This window comes from Biomphalaria glabrata, chromosome 9 (genome assembly GCF_947242115.1).
Source record: "Biomphalaria glabrata chromosome 9, xgBioGlab47.1, whole genome shotgun sequence".
NCBI lineage: Eukaryota > Metazoa > Mollusca > Gastropoda > Planorbidae > Biomphalaria > Biomphalaria glabrata.
Genome location: NC_074719.1, coordinates 28,778,637 through 28,802,987, shown reverse-complemented (window position 1 = coordinate 28,802,987; position 24,351 = coordinate 28,778,637). Strand labels below are relative to the sequence as shown.

General features: G+C 32.0%; 2 protein-coding genes across 10 annotated transcripts in view; one reads left to right on the top strand and one right to left on the bottom strand.

Annotated features, from left to right (window-relative positions):
- Window positions 1–894: 894 nt before the first annotated feature.
- On the bottom strand, window positions 895–16,490 carry LOC106056740 (uncharacterized). 5 transcript variants are annotated; one of them, XM_056042783.1, is made up of 14 exons: window positions 16,191–16,352; window positions 15,518–15,658; window positions 15,086–15,218; window positions 14,803–14,947; window positions 14,041–14,211; window positions 13,606–13,720; window positions 13,422–13,495; window positions 12,353–12,597; window positions 11,627–11,758; window positions 11,284–11,384; window positions 9,646–9,802; window positions 9,084–9,173; window positions 4,221–4,353; window positions 895–3,114 (listed from the first exon to the last, which is right to left on the bottom strand). In XM_056042783.1, exons 3-14 carry the CDS (start codon window positions 15,204–15,206, stop codon window positions 2,913–2,915), a joined length of 1,686 nt encoding a protein of 561 aa, XP_055898758.1. In that variant the 5' UTR covers window positions 15,207–15,218; window positions 15,518–15,658; window positions 16,191–16,352; the 3' UTR covers window positions 895–2,912. The 5 variants fall into 5 exon arrangements, with proteins under 5 accessions (XP_055898758.1, XP_055898759.1, XP_013069029.2 ...); XM_056042784.1 differs by lacking the exons at window positions 15,518–15,658; window positions 16,191–16,352 and adding an exon at window positions 16,434–16,490; XM_013213575.2 differs by lacking the exon at window positions 15,518–15,658 and having other exon boundaries at window positions 16,204–16,360.
- A 15-nt stretch (window positions 16,491–16,505) lies between these two features.
- Window positions 16,506–24,351, top strand: part of LOC106056742 (endophilin-B1-like) — a 31,657-nt gene continuing 23,811 nt past the window's right edge. For 3 of the 5 annotated variants that reach the window (XM_056042792.1, XM_013213581.2, XM_056042791.1), the window contains exons 1-5: window positions 16,506–16,777; window positions 20,877–21,018; window positions 21,392–21,520; window positions 21,908–22,041; window positions 22,663–22,755. In XM_056042792.1, coding sequence (XP_055898767.1) covers window positions 16,700–16,777; window positions 20,877–21,018; window positions 21,392–21,520; window positions 21,908–22,041; window positions 22,663–22,755 — 576 coding nt within the window. In that variant the 5' untranslated portion in view covers window positions 16,506–16,699. The remainder of the gene's footprint in view (window positions 16,778–20,876; window positions 21,019–21,391; window positions 21,521–21,907; window positions 22,042–22,662; window positions 22,756–24,351) is intronic. The other 2 variants (XM_013213583.2, XM_013213582.2) reach the window with 1 other exon arrangement.

Here is a 24,351-nt window from a genome sequence, read left to right as displayed (position 1 = left end):
ATTTCAAACTCATTTATATAAGAGTGGTAATATCTCTAAATATTCTAATAGGTATTACACATGAATGTCCCATTGTTCAGAAAAACTATTTCCTTTACTAAGTAGAAGCTGAATTCATTCATCTGATATTTTATAATGGCATCTGCAAATCTCTAAGAAAAATAATATGGAAATATTGCTGAATGTGATTTTGAGTTATTAATTAGGGTTTTAGTTTATGTAATCAGAACCGGCCACCCAGTTATACTATAGAATACAAGTGAATTTTAGTTTTTGACTAAAACTACTGTAAAGTTTTAAGTTTAAATATTAAAACTCATTTTTTGTACTAAAATTAATATTTTTGTAAATATTAAAACTTTTTTTCGGTAAAATATTTTGAAGATAATTAAATATTTTTGTAAACAAGTGTCTCTTAATATCCCCAACATTTTTATTGTTAGACAAAGACATTTTTTTGTTCATTATTCACTTTTGTTAACCAATCTGGCAAGAGCAAGAGGCATGCTGTTAACTTTGTTCGTAGTGAAAATTGTAACTAGTATTTCCTACTAAAAGTAACTAAAAAAATTCCATTCAGTATTTAATGCTGGAAAAATCTGAAAGATAGTGATTTAAAATAGTTAATATATAAAGTATAAAGACAAGTCTAGATTTGGGTTTGTTGGTTTATTCATTTGGATTGTTAAATCTAGTCTTAGTGATATTATTGCATTTAATTGATTTTTATAATTCAGAGATACTTGTTGAGTTGATTTAAGGAAGGTATTGGAGTTTTTATTTCAGGATTATGTTAAGGTAGTTTATTCCATATAAATATGAATTTTGCTTGTGCACAAATAAAGAAACTGCTAGATACAGACATTCTAACATAAAATACACACAATTTCAATATAAAAATTTTGCAAATCTTTTAATCTTTGTTATCAATTCATCAGTAAGACACTAATTGTCACATCAAACTTTCTAAAATTTGAATTAAAATGTATTTTATCACTTAATACTTCAATCCATAACATAAACTTGACAGTTACTAAAATTGTATGAACTTCAACAATTGTATGGTGAAGTTTAAAAAAAAAAGATGCTGATAAAAACCGAAACCTAACATTTGAGCAAATCATTTCATTTTGAAAGAAGACATGCAAAATGTTAAGACTATTTCTTAATGCTGAACATAAAAGGAAACCAGAACAAATGATCTGGCATGATAGTTTAACACGACTTCTTCATGATTACTTCATAAACCTCATTAAAAAAGTTGAGCATATCAGTAGAGAATAAGAGCACACTGCCTTCAAGGCACAAAGCAATAACAAAAATAGATGAACAAAGAGCTAGGCCTATGTGATAATCACTATAGAGAACAGCAAAGTTTGTTTTTTCTAAAGCAAAATAATATTATCATTATACATTTAATATGCCAATGCTTATATACAGAACATCTTGACTTCTTAATCTTATTAAATGTTGAATATAGGATGAAAATGACATTCTTCATGTTTGGCATCTTTTATGTAGCTATTGAATTGAAGAAGAATGTCTTTTTTATTTTTAAGATTTAACTCAAAAACAACTTCTAAGATCTAGCTTTTTGTCTAATTCTATAATGTATTTGTTTGTACCAATCTAAAGACATATTTCTTTGTACCAATCTAAAGACATATGTGTTTGTACCAATCTAAAGACATATTTGTTTGTACCAATCTGAAGACATATTTGTTTGTACCAATCTAAAGACATATTTGTTTGTACCAATCTAAAGACATATTTGTTTGTACCAATCTAAAGACATATTTGTTTGTACCAATCTAAAGACATATTTGTTTGTACCAATCTAAAGACATATTTGTTTGTACCAATCTAAAGACATATTTGTTTGTACCAATCTAAAGACATATTTGTTTGTACCAATCTAAAGACATATTTCTTTGTACCAATCTAAAGACATATGTGTTTGTACCAATCTAAAGACATATTTGTTTGTACCAATCTGAAGACATATTTGTTTGTACCAATCTAAAGACATATTTGTTTGTACCAATCTAAAGACATATTTGTTTGTACCAATCTAAAGACATATTTGTTTGTACCAATCTAAAGACATATTTGTTTGTACCAATCTAAAGACATATTTGTTTGTACCAACTAAAGACATATGTGTTTGTACCAATCTGAAGACATATTTGTTTGTACCAATCTAAAGACATATTTGTTTGTACCAATCTAAAGACATATTTGTTTGTACCAATCTAAAGACATATGTGTTTGTACCAATCTGAAGACATATTTGTTTGTACCAATCTAAAGACATATTTGTTTGTACCAATCTGAAGCATAATCAAGAAAATAAAACAATATTTAAACTCCAGCTTCTTTGCTAGGGAAATAGATTGAAATATTTGTGGAACAGAATTCATTCTAGTTTTTCACTACTACTAATTCTAGCAATCTAAATGCCAGTTGTTGTCTATCAAAACATTTGATATGGCAAGGGTGTCAACAAAACAAAAGCAATAGCTTGTGGTTGATAGCTGTCCCTCATGTTATTATGGCTTGAGTGAGTCAATCAGCACTATGCATGTTAATCATGAAAACAGGGGAGGTAACAATTTCAAGTTGTAAAAGTTGTCACAATAAAACATTTGTATGATCTCAATAATTTTATAATATGTAAAAATTTGTCTGAAAAGTAACATGTTAAAAATAATAATGTCTGCAATATTAAAAGAAAAAGCAATACACTCAATGTAATGTATTACCAAACCTTAAGAGACTATTGTTCAAATCGGATAAACATGTAGCCTACAATGTCTCTTAATGTGTATGGAAATGATATTAATGTCATATAGTTGTAATACAATTCTTTGACCCAACCAGTTTACAAATCACCAATTTTTAAACATAACATCTCATGCAAGAGTGCGAGCATCATTTTCTTCCAAAGTATCAATAGTGACTTCATTCAACTGAGAAGCATTCTGAAGTGCTAGTGCTGTATGTTTGCGTAGTTCTGGGGAAGGAGGAGGTGGTGCCGGAGACTGACCTTTACTTTTAGCCATCTTTAGAATTTCAGCACTTTGAACCTTAGATTTATGTTCTTCTAACTTTCTGCTGAAAAAAAAAAGGTAACATTTCATTTAACCAATACTTATGGGCCTGGTAAGTATTTCTGTCAATTTTTAACTTGTTAGCCTGGTAAGTATCGCTGTCAATTTATGACTTGTAGGCCTGGTAAATATTGCCATCAATTTATGACTAGTGCACCTGGTAAATATTGCTATCAATTTATGACTTGTGGGCCTGGTAAGTATTGCTATCTATTTATGGCTTGTGGGCCTGGTAAGTATTGCAATCTATTTATGGCAAGCAACTTTATGAATAGGGCACTAGAGACAATGATCTAAGGAGGAGATGGACAGTGAAAGTAGACTATGACTGATCTTTGTGGAGAGAGCTTGCTGCCCTATGTGTCAAGTGGTGTAGGAGGACCTAAGTCTAAGTATGGACAGTGAAAGTAGACTATGACTGATCTTTGTGGAGAGAGCTTGCTGCCCTATGTGTCAAGTGGTGTAGGAGGACCTAAGTCTAAGTATGGACAGTGAAAGTAGACTGTGACTGAGCTCTGTGGAGAGAGCTTGCTGTCTTTATGTGCCAAATGGTCTTAGAGGACCTAAGTCTAAGTATGGGTTGTGGAAGTTGCTCATCAACATTGACAACCTTGGAACAACAATTATCTTTCAGTTCAGCAGAACCCAGTATTATCTTTTACTCTAGGCTGGCGATTCTGTCTTGTCTATCTTCTAAATGGTGTGCACCACAATTATTGGAGCAAGTGCAGAGTTACAACTAGACTTTAAAAAAATTCTATTTTGACTTTAATAAGTCTTTCAAGAACTTTGTCCATTAACAGCAAATAGTAGTCTTAAATATTATTTTAGGGCTGTAAGCTTATACTTCACAGTTTGTTATATATGCTATAGAAATAGAATATGTAATTGTTTTTAAACAGTTGTTAAGGTAGTGGTAATAATAACAATTATTTATGACAGTTATACTTGGAGCTGCTTATCTAGTGTTTTATACTTAAGTTCTTATTCAGTGTTGTTTTACTTAAGTTGCTATCTAGTGTTGAAGTCTAAATAGATAAAAGAATGTTACAAAAATCACATTAAAAGAAACTTTGTTTTAAGTCTCTGTGTGTGCAATATGTTGCTGACCTAGATTGGAACTGCGACTTAGATGAGGCAAGAGTGCGCTCTACTACTGCTTCTGTGACAGAAGGCCATGCACCTGTTGAAGTGGTAGCCACTGAGCTAGGTCTGACAGTTGTCATTAACACATTTTCTGTATCTGCAGAAGACACAAAGTTAAAAGTTAATTCCCAAATGTTCAGAAATAGTAAACAAAGAAGTATTAAATGACCAGAATTGCAGCTTGTTTTGGAGGTGAATCCAGATAGAGTTAACTTTTCTTTTTTGGATGTTCCTACAGAATGGAAGATTATTACATCCAAGCCTTAAACTCCAAAGGACAGTTGTGATGGCAGTGGGCAGGGTTCTAACCCAGGACCATTGAGATGATAGTCCAGAGCACATACCTCATAGTCAGACAGCCATTGTAGTATTTTTGGTTAATCACTATACAGAATACAGAGGTATAGATAAGTATTTTTATAAACCATTTATAATTTTATGCACTTTTCAGCACTGTAGAATCAAAATTTTGAGTTCTTTCCCTTGTAGCACAAAGACATTTTTATTATTTAGTAGGCATACAGTTATCTTTCTTTATGGTGTCCTTGACCTTGTTTTTCCATTTATTTTAAAATCTCTCCCAATCTTCTTCTTTTCACTTTCTTACATTTTTCTTTGGATTCCATTATATCACTTTCACATTTCTTTCTATTGCTTTCTCTTTTCTCTCTCTCCTATATTTTATAGCTGAAAGAATGTAAACAGGATCTAAACAATCAGACAATAGATTATTGTGATCAATTTTGAGTGTGAACATGATCTCCAATTAAGCCACATATTAGTTAGACATTGCCCCTATAGTATCTGCAGAACTAGCAAAGGGTTTTCAAAATGTGCCATGATTGTTTAAGACCAAGTCCTTCATTAAATTGTGTAATGTTTATATTGGATTGCACTCATTATATCCTAATCTGTCCTCTATGTCATTATTTGTATTTAAAGTTATTATATCTATAGATAAAATGATCACCATCAGTTGTAGATACAAATGTAAAATTTAGTACTAAAAAAATGGATGTTTAGATGTTCAATGTTTTTCCTCTGTGATAGCTCAATAGCATACTAAATGTCTAGGGCTGGTTTATAAATGAGTCTCATTTTATCACTAGTTGTGAACAGTTTATTTCAAAGTATTGTTCAGTTTCATGTAGGCCTGCATTTAGAGTATGTAAAATGGTAAGTTTCAATATATGCACACGTTATTTCATAAAGTATATATATAATATATATATATATATATATATTGTTACGAATTTCACTATCCAGTCTCTCTACAAACTGCACAATACACCACCAACTTAAAGAACTTGACAAATCAGGGCTCCAAAATAACGTAACAGTTTAATAGTTGAATAAATCTGAGCCAATACTGTACAATTGTCAAAACGTACACTGTACAAATATCTCTCCGATAACACCGTACCGCCGTATCAACTCTTGCACTGGCCTCTCCGTCTCGTTCCGGGCTTGCACTGGGTTCAACAGTTCAGGACTGACTTCACACACTAGGCTCGTTGTGTCGGACTTGATCACAGACCAAGATCAAGGCGCCAGTCGTCTCAACTGTACTTGACAGTACTCCGCACTAAACCGTCGTAATGCTTCGTACAGAACCACACCGTTGAACTGTGCTGTAGTCGACCGGGCTGTAGTGGACCTTCTGTCGTGAACCGTCTTGACTGTGACACCCCCGCTCTTTATATAGGGTCCCTGCTGGCCTTCTAGAAACGGACGGAACATCGCTCGACGTTTCTAGCTTCGTCACATGACTACATTCCTCGTGACGCTCCTGAGCTCTGTTCACGACGGCGATCCTTCCCGAACCGTCATGTTGACACTCGTCTCGGCTGACCGTCGTAGCTCGTCACGGTTGACCGCTCGTCTAGCGCTGGCCTGGGGCGATTTGCGTCGGCTGACTACACACACACCACTACCCCCATCTGTGCCACCACCAGGTTTATAACAATATATATATATATATATATATATGGCTTCTTTTGTCTCGAAAGGCAATGGATGCGCCCAAATGAGTCACTGGTTTTGGCTTAATCTTGAGACGGGGCAGAATCTGGTGTGACTAATCAAGCCAATTCTAGAACGGCAGACTTTGCCACAATTCGTACATGTGTATGCCTCTGATTTAGGGCTAGCGGGCAGGGCAGCTTTCTTTTTTTTCCCTCTTGATTAAGACCGCTTCAATTCTTTTGTTCTCAGCAAGGGTTGTCCCAGCACGCAGTCTGTCTCCATGCACTCCGGTCTTTGGCTATGTTTTCCCACATACTTTCGCTGATGCCTGTGGCTCTCATGTCTCGCTTGCAGACATCTCTATATGTTAGTCTTGGGCGGCCCTTGGGTCTGACTCCTTCCACAAGCTCAGCATATAAGATATCTTTCGGGATTCTACCATCTGGCATGCGGGTGACATGTCCGAGCCAGCGTTATCTTCTTTGTGTCAGGAGAGCATACATGCTGTTCATATTGGCCAATCTCAAAACTTCCTGATTGGAGACATGGTCCCTCCAAGAGATGCCCATTATGCGTCTCAGGCAGCGCAAGTGGAAACTATTCAATCTGTGCTCTTGGTACATGTATGTTGACCAGCTTTCACTGCCATAAAGGAGAGTGCTCACAACACAGGCGTTGTAGACAAGAATTTTGGTCGCTGTGGTCAATTTACTATTTTCCCAGACGCGCTTGGAGAGTTTTGCCAATGCTGTGGTAGCTTTTCCTATCCTTTTTGTCAGCTCGATGTCTAAGTCTAGGTTACTGACAATTGTTGAACCCAGGTAAGTAAATTCCTGCACCACTGAAAGGGTGTGGTTCCCAGTATGTATTATAGGTATTTCTGCGACGTCTTGTGCCAGGATTTCGGTCTTGGAGAGACTTATAGTAAGGCTAAACTCTTGACAAGCAGCTGCTAAGGCGTTCACTAGCTTCTGTAGACCTCCTTGTGAGTGAGATACGAGTGCCGCGTCATCGGCAAACAGCAGCTCCCTTATCAAGATACGACGCCTTTTCGTTTTGGCTTTAAGACGTGCCAGGTTAAAGAGCCTTCCATCGGATCTGCTAATGATATATATTCCGTCTTCCAGGGATTTAAAAGCACTGGTTAGTACGACTGAGAAGAAGATGCCAAATAGTGTAGGGGCCAGTACACATCCTTGTTTTACACCGCTTTTGATGGAAAATGGTCTGGAGGAAGAACTGAACAGTGCCCTGCATATTTTCGTGAAAAGCTGACACTAGTTTTCTTAACTTATTTGGGCAGCCGATTCTCTCTAGTACAGCAAACAAACCGCTTCTGCTAATAAGGTCAAAGGCCTTGGTCAAATCAATAAATGCTATGAAGAGGGGCTGCTTTTGTTCTCTGCTCTTCTCCTGTAGCTGCCGCAGTGAGAAAATCATATCTGTTGTAGATCTACCTGCCCTAAAGCCACACTGCGACTCTGGATAATACTCTAGCAAAAGCCTTTCCGACTATGCTAAGCAGTGAGATGCCTCTGTAATTGTTACAATCAGAGCGGTCGCCTTTATTTTTATAAATTGTAACTATGTTGGAGTCTTTCAATTCCTGGGGGACCATTCCTTGTTCCCAGCACAAGCTTAGGCGTTCATGGAGTGGTTTGATTAGGGCATGTTTTCCAGCCTGAATGACTTCAGCAGGAATGCCATCTCCTCCGGGTGTTTTCCCATGTGCAAGCATGTCAATGGCTATGCACAGCTCCTTTACTGAGGGCGTTTCGTCTAATTCCATCAAAACTGGAAGTGATGAGAAGCTGGAAACAGCATTTGGTGAGATGGCGTTTTCAATCTGGTAGAGTTCTGCATAGTGTTTTACCCATAGCTCCATTTGCAGCGCACGATCACAGATGATTGAGCCATCTTTTGACTTGAGCGGAGCACACATGCCCTCATATAGTCCTCTTATGTTACCACAGTCGGCACAAGATTGAATATCTTCGCATAGCTCCTGCCAGTATTTGTTAGCACACTGTCTCGCTACTCTTTGAGCATTGTTATGTGCAACTCTGAGCCTTTTTAAGTTGCTTGGGGTGGAATCCTTCTTGTAGATTAGCATGGCTGCTCTCTTGTTCGTAGTGGCAGTTTCCATTTCTGGTAGACTAGCTTCAAACCAGTCTTCGCTTTTCTTGGTTTTGTTTCCAAAGACCAGTGATGATGTTTGGTAGATTGTATCACGCATAAACGTCCAGCTTTTTTCTACCTCAGTTACAGAGAAGTTTTTAAAAGCTTCCTCTAATTTGTTCTCAAATTCGGTGCAAAGATCAGGTTTTTTTGTGCTAGTGATTCAGGCGTGATTTTCTTTTTCCCTGTGATGTGTGGATCTTAGTTGGCAGCAGTCTTGTCCGGCAGGACACTAAAGTATGATCAGTATCACAATCCGCGCTTTGGTAGCTACGTGTCAGCAGTATATTTCCAATGTCCTTTTTTTCGTGTCAGTATCATATCCAGCTGGTGCCAGTGCCCAGACCTAGGGTGCCTCCATGAGACACAGTACTGTGGTTTTGTTCTGAAGTATGTGTTGGTAATACAGAGCTTATGGTATGTGCAGAATTCAAGCAGTCTTTGTCCGTTCTCATTCATCTTTCCGATTCCAAAAAGCCCAAGGCAGTCTGGCCAGGTAGTGTGATCTGATCCTACTCTGGCATTGAAGTCACCTAGAAGGATCATATGTTCTTTTTGAGGAATGTTCGCAATGGCTTCTTTGAGGTCTTCATAGAACTTGTCTTTGTCCTCCTGAAGCGAGCATAGTGTGGGGACATAGGCACTAATTAGAGTAATAATATTTAGTATAGAATAGTTACATACCACTTTCAAATATTTTGTCAGGAGATATTGCACTGTTTGGATTGGAATATATTGATATAGTTTCCATTGGTGTAAGAGTTCTTTTGTTATCTGAAGAAAGTCAACAATTAAAACAAAGTAAATTCATTTCTGATAAGTGCTGGTACTAGTAACCTGTATATATGGTAACCTGTGATTAAACTTTAGAATTCGATTCTTGTAATAAAATAAAATAAAAAAAAGCAATAAATAAAGCAAATAACATTATTTATTAATTATAATATTAATTATGTATAACATAAAACTGAAATCAGTTGAAGCAAAATCAAATACATTAAAAAATTGTCCAAAAAAAGAGATAGGAACATGGACTCTTTATATATATATATATATATATATATATATATATATATATATATATATATATATATATATATATATATATATATATATAGGCCTATATATATATATATATTAACTAATATGAAACATCTGATGACCCCTACAGTAGTAATGAACTTTAAATGAATAAAGTTACAAAAGAAATGGTTGATTCAATAATGTAGCTAATAAACTTGATTACCAAATGTTTCATGCATCTGTTTATTTGAAGCATGTTCATTGGATTCTTTTTTATCTGGGGAAGTTATCTTTTGTGTCACTATGTATGATTGAACAGATGGATCAGGTAAATAGACAGAAACTGAACGTACAGGTGATTGTGCAGTGCATTGGCAAACCTAAATTTGAGGGGAAAGTTGATAGAGAAAACATTAGTATAGCCTGACAAACATTTTTTCAAATACACATTTCATAAAAAAGTAAAATTAACATTTAAAAAATTATGTTAAACAAACCAACTTAATGTCTATTTCAACTTAAACTTTTGGCTTTAAATTAAATGCAATTTTAATTAGAATTACACTCTCCTAAAATCTGTTGAGACACTGATATTTAAACTCTATGTTATATTTGTAGCAATGAATGATTATTAACCCTTTTGAGACAGTGACTTTTAGCACATTTGGTGCCAAGAAGACGGAGCACTATTTACAGACTGAGCACTTCTAGTACAAAAAACATTAATAAAAATTAAACCAATTATTTTACATATACAAAATATTATTATTATTGAAGAGAAATGAATGAACTAATATAATCTTAAAGAATCCAACTGAAATACTAACATTTTTTTAAAATTAGTAAAGCTAATTTACATAATCTATGCACAAAAATTTACACACACAAAAAATAATAAAAATGAAAGAGGTTTTTAAGAAGTTTCAGGCCTTAGGGAAACAAGGCCTGACTAAGTCCTGCTACTTGTGTTTAGGGAAACAAGGCCTGACTAAGTCCTGCTACTTGTGTTTAGGGAAACAAGGCCTGACTAAGTCCTGCTACTTGTGTTTAGGGAAACAAGGCCTGACTAAGTCCTGCTACTTGAGTTTAGGGAAACAAGGCCTGACTAAGTCCTGCTACTTGAGTTTAGGGAAACAAGGCCTGACTAAGTCCTGCTACTTAAGTTTAGGGAAACAAGGCCTGACTAAGTCCTGCTACTTGAGTTTAGGGAAACAAGGTGGAGACCCTTCAGAGACTTTTCCTCCTCCCCCCTACTATATCATGGAAATAAAGGCCTTCATTTTGGCCACAGTGACAGTCACCAATTTATGACTCAGACATCTTCATGTGATCTGTTTGTTGGTCAGAAATTTGGCATCATATTTATTACAACTAATATCTTAACTAAATTGATAATTAAAAAAGCATACAACAGTGTACAGGGTGCTAATCCCTCGGGGCATATTTACCAGTAACCAAAAACTGATATGGGTCTTCTCTATCCAGCTCCTCATTCCTAACTCTAAACCATTAACCATCTTACCATGGATGGGCATCATCAACATTACTAGATCTAGAAGTGTTACTAGTGTAGACCTAGATTTAAAGCCCTCCTCATTACTGCCCTGATTATTATTAGGGCGATCAATCACTAAAATCAGAATCAGTGAGTATGCTTTCATCTATTTCACTTTCTGACATATTGAAGTTTTCACTAAGCACTATATAAGCTAACTTTAAAAAAAAAATTAATCTGATTGGCTGTTAGAAGCACTGGCTAGCCAATCTTGTGGTTGGAACTATCATGGCCTTTCATCTTTTTTGTCAAACCAGAATAGGCCAATAGGTCAGCCGCATCATCTCATAAATGTTAAAAGCCTACCTCTTGAATTGTAAAATCTTTTTGCGGAAAATCGACTTTGTCTTCTCTGTTGCTAGTACTTTCATCACTTCTTAGTGTGGAGAGTGCACTTAATACAGGACCTAAGGAAAAGTATTTTTTAAAAAATGAATTTAACTTGAAATAATAATTTTCTCTATTATGTATGAGAACTAGTATAAAATGAAAGGAAATTTCAAAGCTCTACTATTATTATTTCTGTCCTAGAAGCGTTAACTATGACTTGTATATATCATAGCATGGATTACATTATTAAGATTGAGAATGGAGATGCACACATAACTAATTAGAGCTGTAGCATACAATAAGTAGGTAAACTATAGACCTAATGTAAAATTTAGGTCCTTTTTCTTATAAGAAAATGGTTTTGTGATTTTGACACCAGATGGCAGTTCAGGAAGACCAAGTGAAATGGAAGAAATTTTTGTTGATGGCTGAAGCACAGTTAACTGTCTATCTGAAATATAAAAAAATATATGAGATTTTTAACAAAGTTGAAACTAAAATACAGAGATTTCTGCACAAAATTAAACATAATTAAGAGCATTCATATTATTTGACATATGAAATAAAAAAATATATATATATGTATATATTTATGTAAATTTGTTGTTTTAATATTTTATAACTGTACAAAATGACTCTTTATTTATTGAATGCTACTTAACATTTAATGTGAAGCCTTTAAAAAATGAAAGTAAAAAATAATTTAAAATTAATTTTTTCATGTCACAATAAATGCAGAGTGGAAAATCTCCACTTAAAATGATACATTAATATAATAAAGTTGAAGGTGACATTGTGAACATGACTATGATAGTCAATAGTTGTAGATATAAAAAATATCTTAGGGCTTTTTTGTAACAGGTAAAGAATATTTTTGTAGTTACATTTAATTCTTTGTAAAAACTTTCATGAAAGAAATAATTAATATTAATCAATTAATTAATAAATAAATAAATTTCTTAAAATTATTTCTTGCCCTATCAGTTCTCATGATTGATAAATTAAAAACACTTTGTGAAGGCACAATAAATAAAAGCGAACTTACTGTTTTTGTTGGAAAGCTGTAGGTTGGACTCAAGAGGTAACACTGGTACAAGAGAGTTAACTGATGGCAGGGTTATTTCTCTTTGATTTTCAAGCAGGGCTAGATTTCCTTGATTTGAATTTAAAGTCTCTATAGATACATTTGTTGTGTCTTTATGATTTATTTGAAGTAAAAGGTGTCCATGGCCTGCTGTGTTTTCTACACTAACAGTTGATTTGTTTCTGGATAATACTTTTTGATCAATGCTGTAAAGCAAAAAAAGATGAAGTCAATATAAAGATTGATTGCAGCACTGGTACAGCATTAGTTTTCTTGCTAGCAGACATCATGTATATTTTATATACCTTTCACATAAGTGTCAATGTTTATATATATATAATAATATAATATATATATAGTGTATAAAAAATAAACAGCATGTTCACAGTCTGAGAAACAACAGCAATTTATAAAAAAAGGTTCTGGTCCTTTCTTGTCTGTTGGAGAAGCTAATTTCAGAAAGGATATAAATATAAGGGAAGGCAATAAGTGGGGTCAGTCAATAAGTTAGGAGCTTCATTTTAAGTCTACTTTGTGAATCTGTTATTGAAATGAAGTTCTATTGTGTTTTATGTTTCTATTTGGAGAATGAAAGTCTTTTTATTTCAAACAGAGGAAATCTGTTGTATCGCCTAAACAAGATTATTTGCAGACTTTGGACTAGGGTCATTGGATTGACCTTCTGAAAATACAAAGATGTTTCTGTTGACTTTGGGACTAGGGTCCTTGGATTGACCTTCTGAAAATATAAAGATGTTTAGGCAAGCTTTGGGACTAGGGTCATTGGATTGACCTTCTTATTCTTTTTCTTTGTTTTCAGGATTGACCCTCTCAAAATACAAAAATGTTTTTGCAAACTTTGGGACTAGGGTCACAGGATTGACCTTCTGAAAATACAAAGATGTTGCTGTAGACTTTGGGACTAGGGTCATTGGATTGACCTACTGAAAATTCAAAAATTTCTCTTCACCATGTTCTTCAATCAAGACACTATTCAAACTTAATTCATTTGTTTTCATACTTTACTCACTTATTCTTTGAAGAGCTTTTTGGTTTCTGTGCTGTATTAGGCAGAAGATTAAACTTTCTGACCTTTTTAATGTGCTAGAATAAGAAACAAAAAAATAAACCTGTTAAATTTAATATGCACATCTACAAGATGATATTTAGTTTAAGTGACATTAATTATTTTATGTAAAATATAAGGAACAAACCTTGACGGGACTTCCTTGTTTGGCATGAATTTCCTCTAGGGGTAGAAAAAGTTTTGTGACACTTTTGTCAGCTGTATTTAATGAAGTGTGAGAGTTATCTTTCAATGATGATAATCTATCCAAATAAAGTTTAAAAAAAAATGACTGTGGTTATGATAAATTCATTATTAAAAGTAGGCCTATATTTAATTTTTCAAAAATTGAGTTTACCTAGCAAGCTTTTGTACACTGCAAAATTTGTAGCAAATCTAATCACCTTTAACTTTATATTTTTTTGGTCATGTTTTAAAATAAATTAAATAGTTGGAAATGCTTGGTCAGTGTAATATTTTAAGATCTTTTAAATTTACTTATTTTCAGTTATTAAAATGTTTTTGATAGTTGTTGTTTTTTTTTAATTATTATTAGTACAGGAAAAAGTAAAATGTATTTTACTGATTTTTTTTCTGGAGCTTTTCATTTGAATTGGAAACCCAGATATACTGTTTTGATGTTCTGTCTATATTTAGAAAGTCTGTATCAAATGTCTTTAAATGATTCATATGATTTGTAAAAGGGAAGTAGCTCTGTCCATATTCTTCCAAATTTGGATTTGTTGAGTTGTACCTGAAAATAAGTACATACAATTATATCATATGTTTATGTAATTTAAGACATGTTTGGTATCTTGTCTTCTCTTATGAATTACAGACATGCCTAGATGTATTGAATTAAGCTCTTTCATCAATCCTAGAAGATTTACAGACAACAATGTTCAAAGTCATTTAATCATCATGATAAATAATTTGGCAAATAATTTTTGTTTTAAATACTGACAAGAAATCTGTGTGTATTATTGTATTTCTTTATATTCTGTCTGTCACAGCTTTCCTATTATATAACTCTATCTACTTATAACTGGGTACAAACTACCTTAGGTCTCGATACATCTAGGTGTTCCTGGTTCAGCTGTATTTATAAACAAACAAGTAACACTCGATCAAACACATAAACTTTAATAATCTTTACGGCATCTCACACAAGCTGGACTCTGTCTAACCACTCTCTGCCAACAAACACACTTCTGGTCATTCACGCAGAGTGTAAAACTAGATTATACATACAAACACACATTCTTCCGTGACACTGTCATTAATTCAAATAATGAATATAAAGACTTTTTTCTATGTAAGAAAAACCCCATCCAATTTATGATACCTTGATTTTATTGGAGTCTCTTGCTTGAAGGTATGCAAAGATAATTTCCAAATCATATTTTTTGAAACTGAATCATGAAGATTAGAGCTGCATTCATGGATACCATAATCAGCCAATAGGTTTTGGATACTCTGTGTTGGTAAATCTTTTCAGAAATATATAACTAAGTTACTTTGGGTGGGTTGGATATAATCAATACTATCTTTTCATTCACTGTTTAAAATAAATAAATATATTTTTTATTTAAAAAAACAACAACAACAATATCAGTTTGATATGTGACCTGTTTCTATAGGCCTATTTGAAGAATGAGACTTTGTCGGTACATCCACACCATGTTGATCATGCACAAACCAACAATGAGGATGTTGACACAGAGCTTCACATCTTAATTTATTCATCATTCTACTTGAATCCTGAAATAAAATAAACAGTTTACTGACACTGCAGTATTAATTTATTATAACTTCTTATCATCTCTTCAACTTCTTGTAATTAGATAAACTTAAATCTATTATTGTCATTAATTCTTTGGTTACTTTATATGAAGCTTTTGAAAAGCAAAATCAAAAGAATTAAACTGTCAGAATTAGAAAAGCATAAAATGGCTTTACCAGAGTAATCTAGATCTCTTATTTTGTTTCTTATGAAGTACACAAAGTTTATGTAAGGGAATAATCTTTATATGCAAAAAGTTGTAACAAAAATGTTCTACATGTTTTCAGATGTTCCTTCAGAGTTGAAGATAATCTACTTTCTAGCCCAAACCTCCAGCAGGATGATGGGGACTGGTAGCAGGTAGTGTATATGAACCCAGGACCATCAAGACAGCCAAATGACAGCCCAGCACACATACCTTTTGAACAGCAAGTTGCAGAGATATGCTAGGCAATACAATATACTGCATATTGTTCTACCTAATTAACTGCCAGTATAGCTTTGTGACTATATAAATCACTATAATTGATAACTAGAAATCATTTCTGACACTTTAATTTATAGCTTACACACAAACAATAATAATATGCATATAGCATATTTTTTAATCTATTTGAATTTATTTCAACATAAAAGAAGCCGGTAAAACAAACTTTTTAGTATATTTGATTGTTTAGAAAATGTATAATATTTAGATATGTAAAAGCTTATAAAGTATAAATAATGATCCAAATCTAGTCTAGCAGATAGTAACATTCTAAGTCTACAGTTACAGTAACCTAATTTCAAATTTCTAAAAATTTAATAATATTAAATTTTAAATAATAAAATCCAGACATTTTAAATTTAGAGCCATAGATCTAGATCTATATATAAATCTTGATCTAAATATTTTTATTGTCTTTCTATCACAAAATGTATTAATATCAACACAATTTGATTTCATCTACATAAAACAGTTACTGTTGTGGTCTTCCATCAGAGTCCATTATTATGATACGCCATTTTCAAACAATACAATGCCTGACAAGTAGTCAATGACAACAATGTTATAAATTATTTTTGTGTTGAAAACTTCAAAATATGAAAGTAATTAGTTTCATGTAGACTAAATATATATATATATATATATATATAAATCATTATTTTCCTATAAGTTTTATAAATCTAGATCTAGATCTACTTTTATTTACAAAAACTAGAAAAAAAATCCATATATTTTCATTTCGGGTCAATTATTTTCGGGTCAAATATTTTTTGTCCGAGGAATACGGAAGTGACTTTTCATTCGGCAGATAGGCACGTCAAAACTATTGATTTTACTCATTCTTAAATTATACAGTAGTTCTAGATATCTAGACTACAAACTAGATCTAGATATTGAATCTAGTCTAGCTAGGCAGAAAAAAAAGAGACAAGTTTCGTTGTTTAAATTGATCTATTTAACAAGGAGTTTGAAATGGATTTAAATTCACTTAATGCCAAGTTTAAAAAGGTTGCAGGGGGAGCTTCTACAGTTTTTAACAGAGCAGTTCAGGTGATTACACTGTGACTGAGTGATTATCAATAAAATTATTAAATAAATACTAAAATAGATTATAGATCTATGTCAATATTGACAATAATACAATAGACAATATAATGATTATGTCACATTATGATTATCATTAGGTACTTCAATAAAAACTTCAAAATGATCACAATCATTCACAATGCAATGGAACCTACTTACTAAACTCAACTTAACTCATTACTGTAACTTAGAAATCCTGATTTTGTGTAAACTAAATGTAGTCTCATTAAATGATTTATTAACTAGATCTAGATTTTACTAGATTCTATCTACTAATCTAGATTTCTAGATTAGATGTATTTTTTGTAGATATATAAAGAATAATTAAAGATTATATATATATATATATTATAGTATAGCTATGTGAAAAAAAACAGAAGCGCAGAAGAAAAACGACCGATAATTAGAGATTGCGTATTTTGATGTTTTTTTTTGCACTTGGAAATTTATTACACTTTTGAATGAAATGTGAGAAGTTTTAAAGTTGTGTTATCAATTACTTTAGACAATGGCCGACTTAATGCTTAATGAGGATTTTTTTTTAAAGTTAATTACGTTTTTTTTACTTATAATGAAAATCTCACTTTTTGTTTTCACCAATACAGAAGTTAGGATAGAGAACAAAGGTTAATTTTTTTTTTTCATATTAGATTACATGCCTGGCCATAATTCTACCAAGTTTTATAGCTGTAAGTCGTACTTGGTGCTTATAAAGTGGAAAATGCTATTTAACAAAGAAAATAATGGCCATGGGCAGTTTTGGTGATAGTCTATATAGAAAAATTTTGTGAACAAAAATAAAAACGTCAGGCTTTGTAAAGGCTAATATTCTGCATATATTCCAATAGTTTTTGTGTACTAAACACCTTCGCACAAATTGTGATGAATTTTAAAGCGCATTTGAAAAAACATTTTTTGATACGATTTTGATCCCACTTTTAAAATATTTTGTTATTTTTTGCCATCACAACACCACTATTTTGTCAACACCTCTCTGGGTCACTCTGACATTTCTTGAAGCTCAAGACCCGATAATTTGTTTATTTCCTTCAATATTTACATTCTAAACAAGTAAAGTTCATAAATCAGCTTTGTGAGATAGAAATTTACTACTAATACTAGATCTACTATTAAATGTTATAATAAATGTCATGGAGGTTTGTGGGATTTAAAGATTATGGTTCAGTGTTTGATGTATCATTGCTACTTTACTTTTGAGTCTTCTATCCTAAAGACTTTCTAAATTTAGTGATTTTACTAAAGGTGTTACAAAAACGTGAATGTGAATAGTCGTTTGTTATGAATCTCACTGCTCGATTTTGTGTCTGTTCCAGTTCCTTAATGTTTGCTTGAGTTGGGGGGTCCCAAACAGAGGATGCATATATATTCTATTATTGGCATAACCAAGGTTAAATTACATTTTAGTTAAATATGTTCTTATTTGATTTATAGAAATTTCTTTTAATAAACGCTAATGCTTTGTTTGATTTTTGAGTTTCATCAATATGGAGATTCCATGACAGTTATTCATTTATTATAATACCTAGGTATTTTGCGTTTTTAGTCTGTGTTACTGGTTTACCATGAATAAGATAAGTGGATTTTATTTGTTTTAGTTTTTTTTTTTTTTTTTGTTAGTCTTAATAACTGACAATTTTCTGGGTGGAAAGACATGCTGCAGTTTGATTCCCATTTCTGTAATTCATCTAATTCTCTTTGTAAAATTTCTATGTTGTTGTGACACGGTTACTATGTGTGGTCAAGTGTTGTTTATCGGAGAGTTGGGGGACTTGCGGGAAGTAACAAGTGTGTTGAAAATATGCAGAAGGAAGTCTTCTAGTGGAGTTGGTCATCTATAGATAATGTTAGCCTTGTAAATATGTTATGTTTGAATGCATCACAATAAAAGGCAGTTTATACTTAAAAGGACTTGTTTCTTCACATATATCTTGTGTTGTTTTTACTGTTCTATATATTATGCAATCATCTGCATATAATCTGACTTTTGTTCCTGAACTAATGCAGTTTGGTAAATCATGTAAATTAAATTAGTAGTGGACCTAGACTGTTCCTTGAGGTACGCCTCCTGAGTTTACTGTTATTGGTGTTGATTTAGAGCCATTTATTATTACAGTTTGTTCTCTCCCTATCAGAAAATCTTTAATCCACTGATGCAATGGACATCAATGCCAAAATATTTAAATTTTTTAAGCACACTATGGTGGTGAATTTTGTCAAAAGCCTTGGAAAAATCTAATAATATAGCATCTCTATTTGCTCACTATTATCTAAACCTTTTGAAAAATCATCAATTAGTCCTATTAGTTGAGTTTCACATGATCTATATTTCCTAAAGCCATGTTGGTATGGTCTGATGGGATAAACAGACAAATTCTAAAACTTACAGTATATATGCTGAGCAACTAGCTTAACCTTCTTTAGCAATTTCTCCACTTCATTACTCAACCTTGAAATACTATCTCTGTGTGAAAGTTGTCCATAATTGTACCTGTACCAAAGATTGTGAAACCAATGGAAATGAACATGATTATAAACCTGTATCATTACTTTCATGCTTAGACAAACTTGTTTCAATGTTTGAACTGAATGATCTTTACTTGTACAAAGTTTGTAAACTTTGCTTTGATTAAATCCCAGCAATAAAAGCTTAGACAATGCCATCCTATATATTTTAAATTTTGTCTACAATCAGATATTTATTTATTTATTTAGTTGTCAGATGATGCAGCTCTCCTTGAAAGCTCAAGCATAATTGATCATCACAGAGAAACTAAAACAACATTGAAGCATACTCTAATTATAATTTGTAATATTAAATGTGAAAAAAAAAAGAAAATTCTTTGTTTTCATTTCTATTTTGAAGAAAACAGTCCTTGAATTATGTCATGGTTTTCAGATCATGAATTGATTGAATATTCAACTTTTGTAAGGAAAAGAAGGAAAATGATCTAGTGTTTCTGGAGCTGGATAAAACATTTAAAGTCTAAACTTTTAAATAGCTCAATACCGTCTAAGACAAATTAAATTTAACTACAAAAATTGATTAAACCATCAAAAAAGGGCAACAAAGATTAAGATTACTAAGATAAATATCCTCCTTTAGTGACTGAAAAAAAAATTTCAATGTTTTACCATGCTCAAATATGTCTGCAATATTTTACGTTTCAACATCAGTGCCTGGTATGGCTATCTGAATATTTAAAATAAAAATCATAAATCTTAAATACTATTATAGACATGTCTATATAGTCAAGTAATACTCAGATCTATTAACTTTCATGATTATGCCATTTATGTGGTTTAAGGTTTCAAGACTATCGTTGTGTAGGTCCCAAGTTTGAATCTTTCCTGCTGTCTCCCAGTCTTCCTGCAAGTCACATAATCTAATCCATTGTTGCATTTGTATCAAAAGCTTGTCCCAACAGTAACAGATTGTTTCAGCTTAAATCTTCAATATTTTTTGTTAATCCTTTAACCTTCAGATGTTTTTGTTAATCCTTTAACCTTCAGATGTTTTTGTTAATCCTTTAACCTTCAGATGTTTTTGTTAATCCTTTAACCTTCAGATGTTTTTGTTAATCCTTTAACCTTCAGATGTTTTTGTTAATCCTTTAACCTTCAGATGTTTTTGTTAATCCTTTAACCTTCAGATGTTTTTGTTAATCCTTTAACCTTCAGATGTTTTTGTTAATCCTTAAACCTTCAGATGTTTTTGTTAATCCTTTAACCGTCAGATGTTTTTGTTAATCCTTTAACCTTCAGGTGTTTTTGTTAATCCTTTAAAACCTTCAGATGTTTTTGTTAATCCTTTAACCTTCAGATGTTTTTTGTTAATCCTTTAACCTTCAGATGTTTCTTGTTAATCCTTTAACCTTCAGATGTTTTTGTTAATCCTTTAATCTTCAGATGTTTCTTGTTAATCCTTTAACCTTCAGATGTTTTTGTTAATCCTTTAATCTTCAGATGTTTCTTGTTAATCCTTTAACCTTCAGATGTTTTTGTTAATCCTTTAACCTTCAGATATTTTTGTCTGTTTATTTAGTTCACAGAGGAGAAACTTGGCACTGCAGAGAAAACAGAATTAGATGCTCATTTTGAAAATTTGATGCAGAGATCAGATAAAACGAAATACTGGTCAGAAATTCTTTTAAAACACACAGATACCTTACTACAACCCAATCCTAGTAAGTATTCCATCTCAAGTTTTAATATGTCAAGTAAAGTCTATTAATTAGTCTCAAAATAGATCAAGAAATTTTTTTTAGCATTTGATAAATATCAGTTTGAACATTTTGTGTGCACATATTTCTTCTAATTATTGTTTCATTTCATTTTTCCACCACAAAAGTTTGTCTGGCTTTTATTAATGTTCATGTGTTTCTTGTGAATTGTTTCTATTTATTGCAAGTACATGTTGAGTTCTTTACTTCTTTATAAGGAGTGCTGAATGGTTTGTTTTGTTAAGATTGGTTGTAGACATTGGTTATGATTTCAATATAGCTGTATCAATATATTTGTCCCTGTTTAAATGATAAGATTTCGTACTTCCATATTTAGATCTTCGTATGGAAGATTTACTCTATGAGAAACTGGATAAGAAAAAAAAAGATAGAACTACACAGTATGAGATTCTAGGCAATTCAATGGTTGAAGCAGGAAATGACTTTGGTCCTGGAACTTCATATGGTTAGTAGGAAAAGTCTTTGCTTTTAGTGGGAATTATTACAGTTATGTATTTATTTTTATTTTAAATATTTTTTAAAGTTACTATTTTCCCATTATTAAAATGAATTTTAACAAAAACATTTCTAATAAATAAGAATTTATCCAGCGTGCTAAATCCTATGGTCAAATTCCAATATACTTTTGATGCACATTAACATTAGTGATGCTCAGTCTGGTAAACACTTCAATGTTAGATCTATAGATATTTTCTAAAGTGTATAATCTTGAATAACAAAGTTGATGGTAACTATCTATTAGCTTTTTTTTTTTTACTTCTTTTCTTTTAAAATGTTGTGTGTGTGTGCCTATTGTCACTGTTGTATGTCTGATGGATATTTCCATCCCTAGGTAATGCACTTGTCAAGTGTGGTCAGTCTCAAATTCAGATTGGCAATGCAGAAAGAGACTTTGTTACCAGCACTGTCAACAACTTCCTTCAACCTCTGTCCAACTTTTTGGAAGGAGATATGAAAACCATATTGGTAAATTTGTTGTTGTGACTGACTTCCAAGGAACACTATAATGCTAATGTCTTGTTTTTTTTAATAATTCATTCAAAAAGGAAACACTATAATTGTTTTATTAAATTCATGGGCACTTTTTGGATTACTTATTATTTTGATTGTGACAACACTATATATTCATATAGTTGTTTCAGTGTGATTGCTCAAAATAAATTAGAAATAAATGTTAGTTAATGCATTTTGTGAAAAAAAAAAAGAATTAAGATAGTTATTTTTAAGTATCATTGTTGCTTTAGAATTCACTGATGAACATCATGAAATCTTCTAATTGTTGCTTTAGAATTCAATCATAATGAGACCTTCTAGTTGTTGCTTTAGAATTCAATCATAATGAGACCTTCTAGTTGTTGCTTTAGAATTCAATCATAATGAGACCTTCTAGTTGTTGCTTTAGAATTTACTGCTGAACATCATGAAACCTTCTAATTGTTGCTTTAGAATTCACTATTAAACATTATGATACTTTCTAATTGTTGCTTTAGAATTCACTACTAAACATCATGAAGCCTTCAAATTGTTTCTTTACAATTCACTACCATATATCATGAAACCTTCTATTTGTTGATTTGTATTTGACAGAAAGAAAAAAAGATTTTAGAGACCAAAAGACTTGACCTGGATGCCTGTAAAAGCCGAGTAAGGAAAGCTAAATCACAAAGCTCTACACAACAGGTAAGAAGACTCGGGTGCATATGATGCATCAGTAAAATTAGCATGAATCCAGGATGACTTGCTTAATATTCAGTTGAACACCACTTGTTATACTGCTAATGAAAACTAATGTGCTGCTTGAGTCTAACACATGTCTGCTAAAGGAACATTTACCTAAACAATTGGGTGAACATTTGAAGCAGTTATATTCATGAACATATAAATATTGAACTAATAGTAAGTCCTCAGATTTTGTGTATGCTTTTAAACTGATCTATAGTGACAATACCAAATATACTAAAAAATAATTAGGCAAGGAAACTTAAGTTCTAGTGTCTCAATGAAGTCTTGTTGTACAGAGAAATTTACTTTTAGTTCTTCATGGGTTTTCTCTCAAAATTGCATCAAATTCTCTAAATGCAACAAATTCTTTAAAACTATATTAATGCATATTTTTGAAAATTGCAATACTTTTGCTTTATTCTAGAATCTTTTTTTTTTTTTTTAATTTTGTATGGTTCATTGTAATATTTATTGAAGGAAAATTGTGATATTGTATTTTGTGGTTAAACAAGATACAAATAAACTAGATTCTTATTTGAACTACAATGTGCATTTTGATTTTTACTTGACTCAAGTACTAGTTACTAGTTCAAATTTTTTTTTTAAACTTTATTATATTTTATTTAAATTAATTTTTAGAACAATAAAATATTCTTCTTGTTAAACTTAATTTGACATTAACTTGAAATTATTTAAAATGTATAGGAATAGTAATAAAAAAAACAAGATTTCATATGTATAATAAAGAATGTATATTGTAAATGACTAGCTAGAAATGTATGCATTTCCTTTTTCTTGTTTAATCTTTTTCTAACTATACAGGTTCCAGAAATAAACTACAATAGTAACTAAAAACAAAATATTTGTATTCTCAATAGTTCAGTTGAAGAAATTCAAACTAATTACATTTGTGAGTCCATATGTAATACAGGCCTTTGAGAAACACTAAAAGTTAATATTTCAATCTGATGGACTGTGGTTGGTGTTCTTTTACACATTTGTTCAGGATTAAAAATTCTACTCAGTTAATTTCAAACAGTTTAAGAAATTTGTTATATAATTTTAAAATATATTTTTTTCCTAGTAGAGACTAGTCCATGTTTTGTTCCTAGCTTAAAAAATCTAAACAATATTTATACTTTTTACAAAGCTTATATCAACTCGCTCTGTCTGTCTAATAAAAAGTTAGTACACAGGATTTCTTTAACACCCAATCTTGGATCAAGCTGAAATTTCGCACAATTATTTCTTTTACCTTAATAAACTATTGTTATTAATTATTTTGTTTGATATCTCAAACAAGGGAAATAAATTATACTTGACTGAAGTGTTGGTATAAGTTGAACTAGTCCCCTTTATAGGTCACTGCTCTGAAATTGAAACAAACAATATACAACTATAGAATCTTTTTTAGTCATAAGTATCTCACTAGCAAAGTGGTTAGCTTTTTGCTTTTTAAAACCAATTACTGTAAACTCCACCCAGATATTCCTTTCTTTCTCTCCCCGTCCTCACAACTGGTCCTGATAAGTCATAGGATCTTAGGGTATTGAG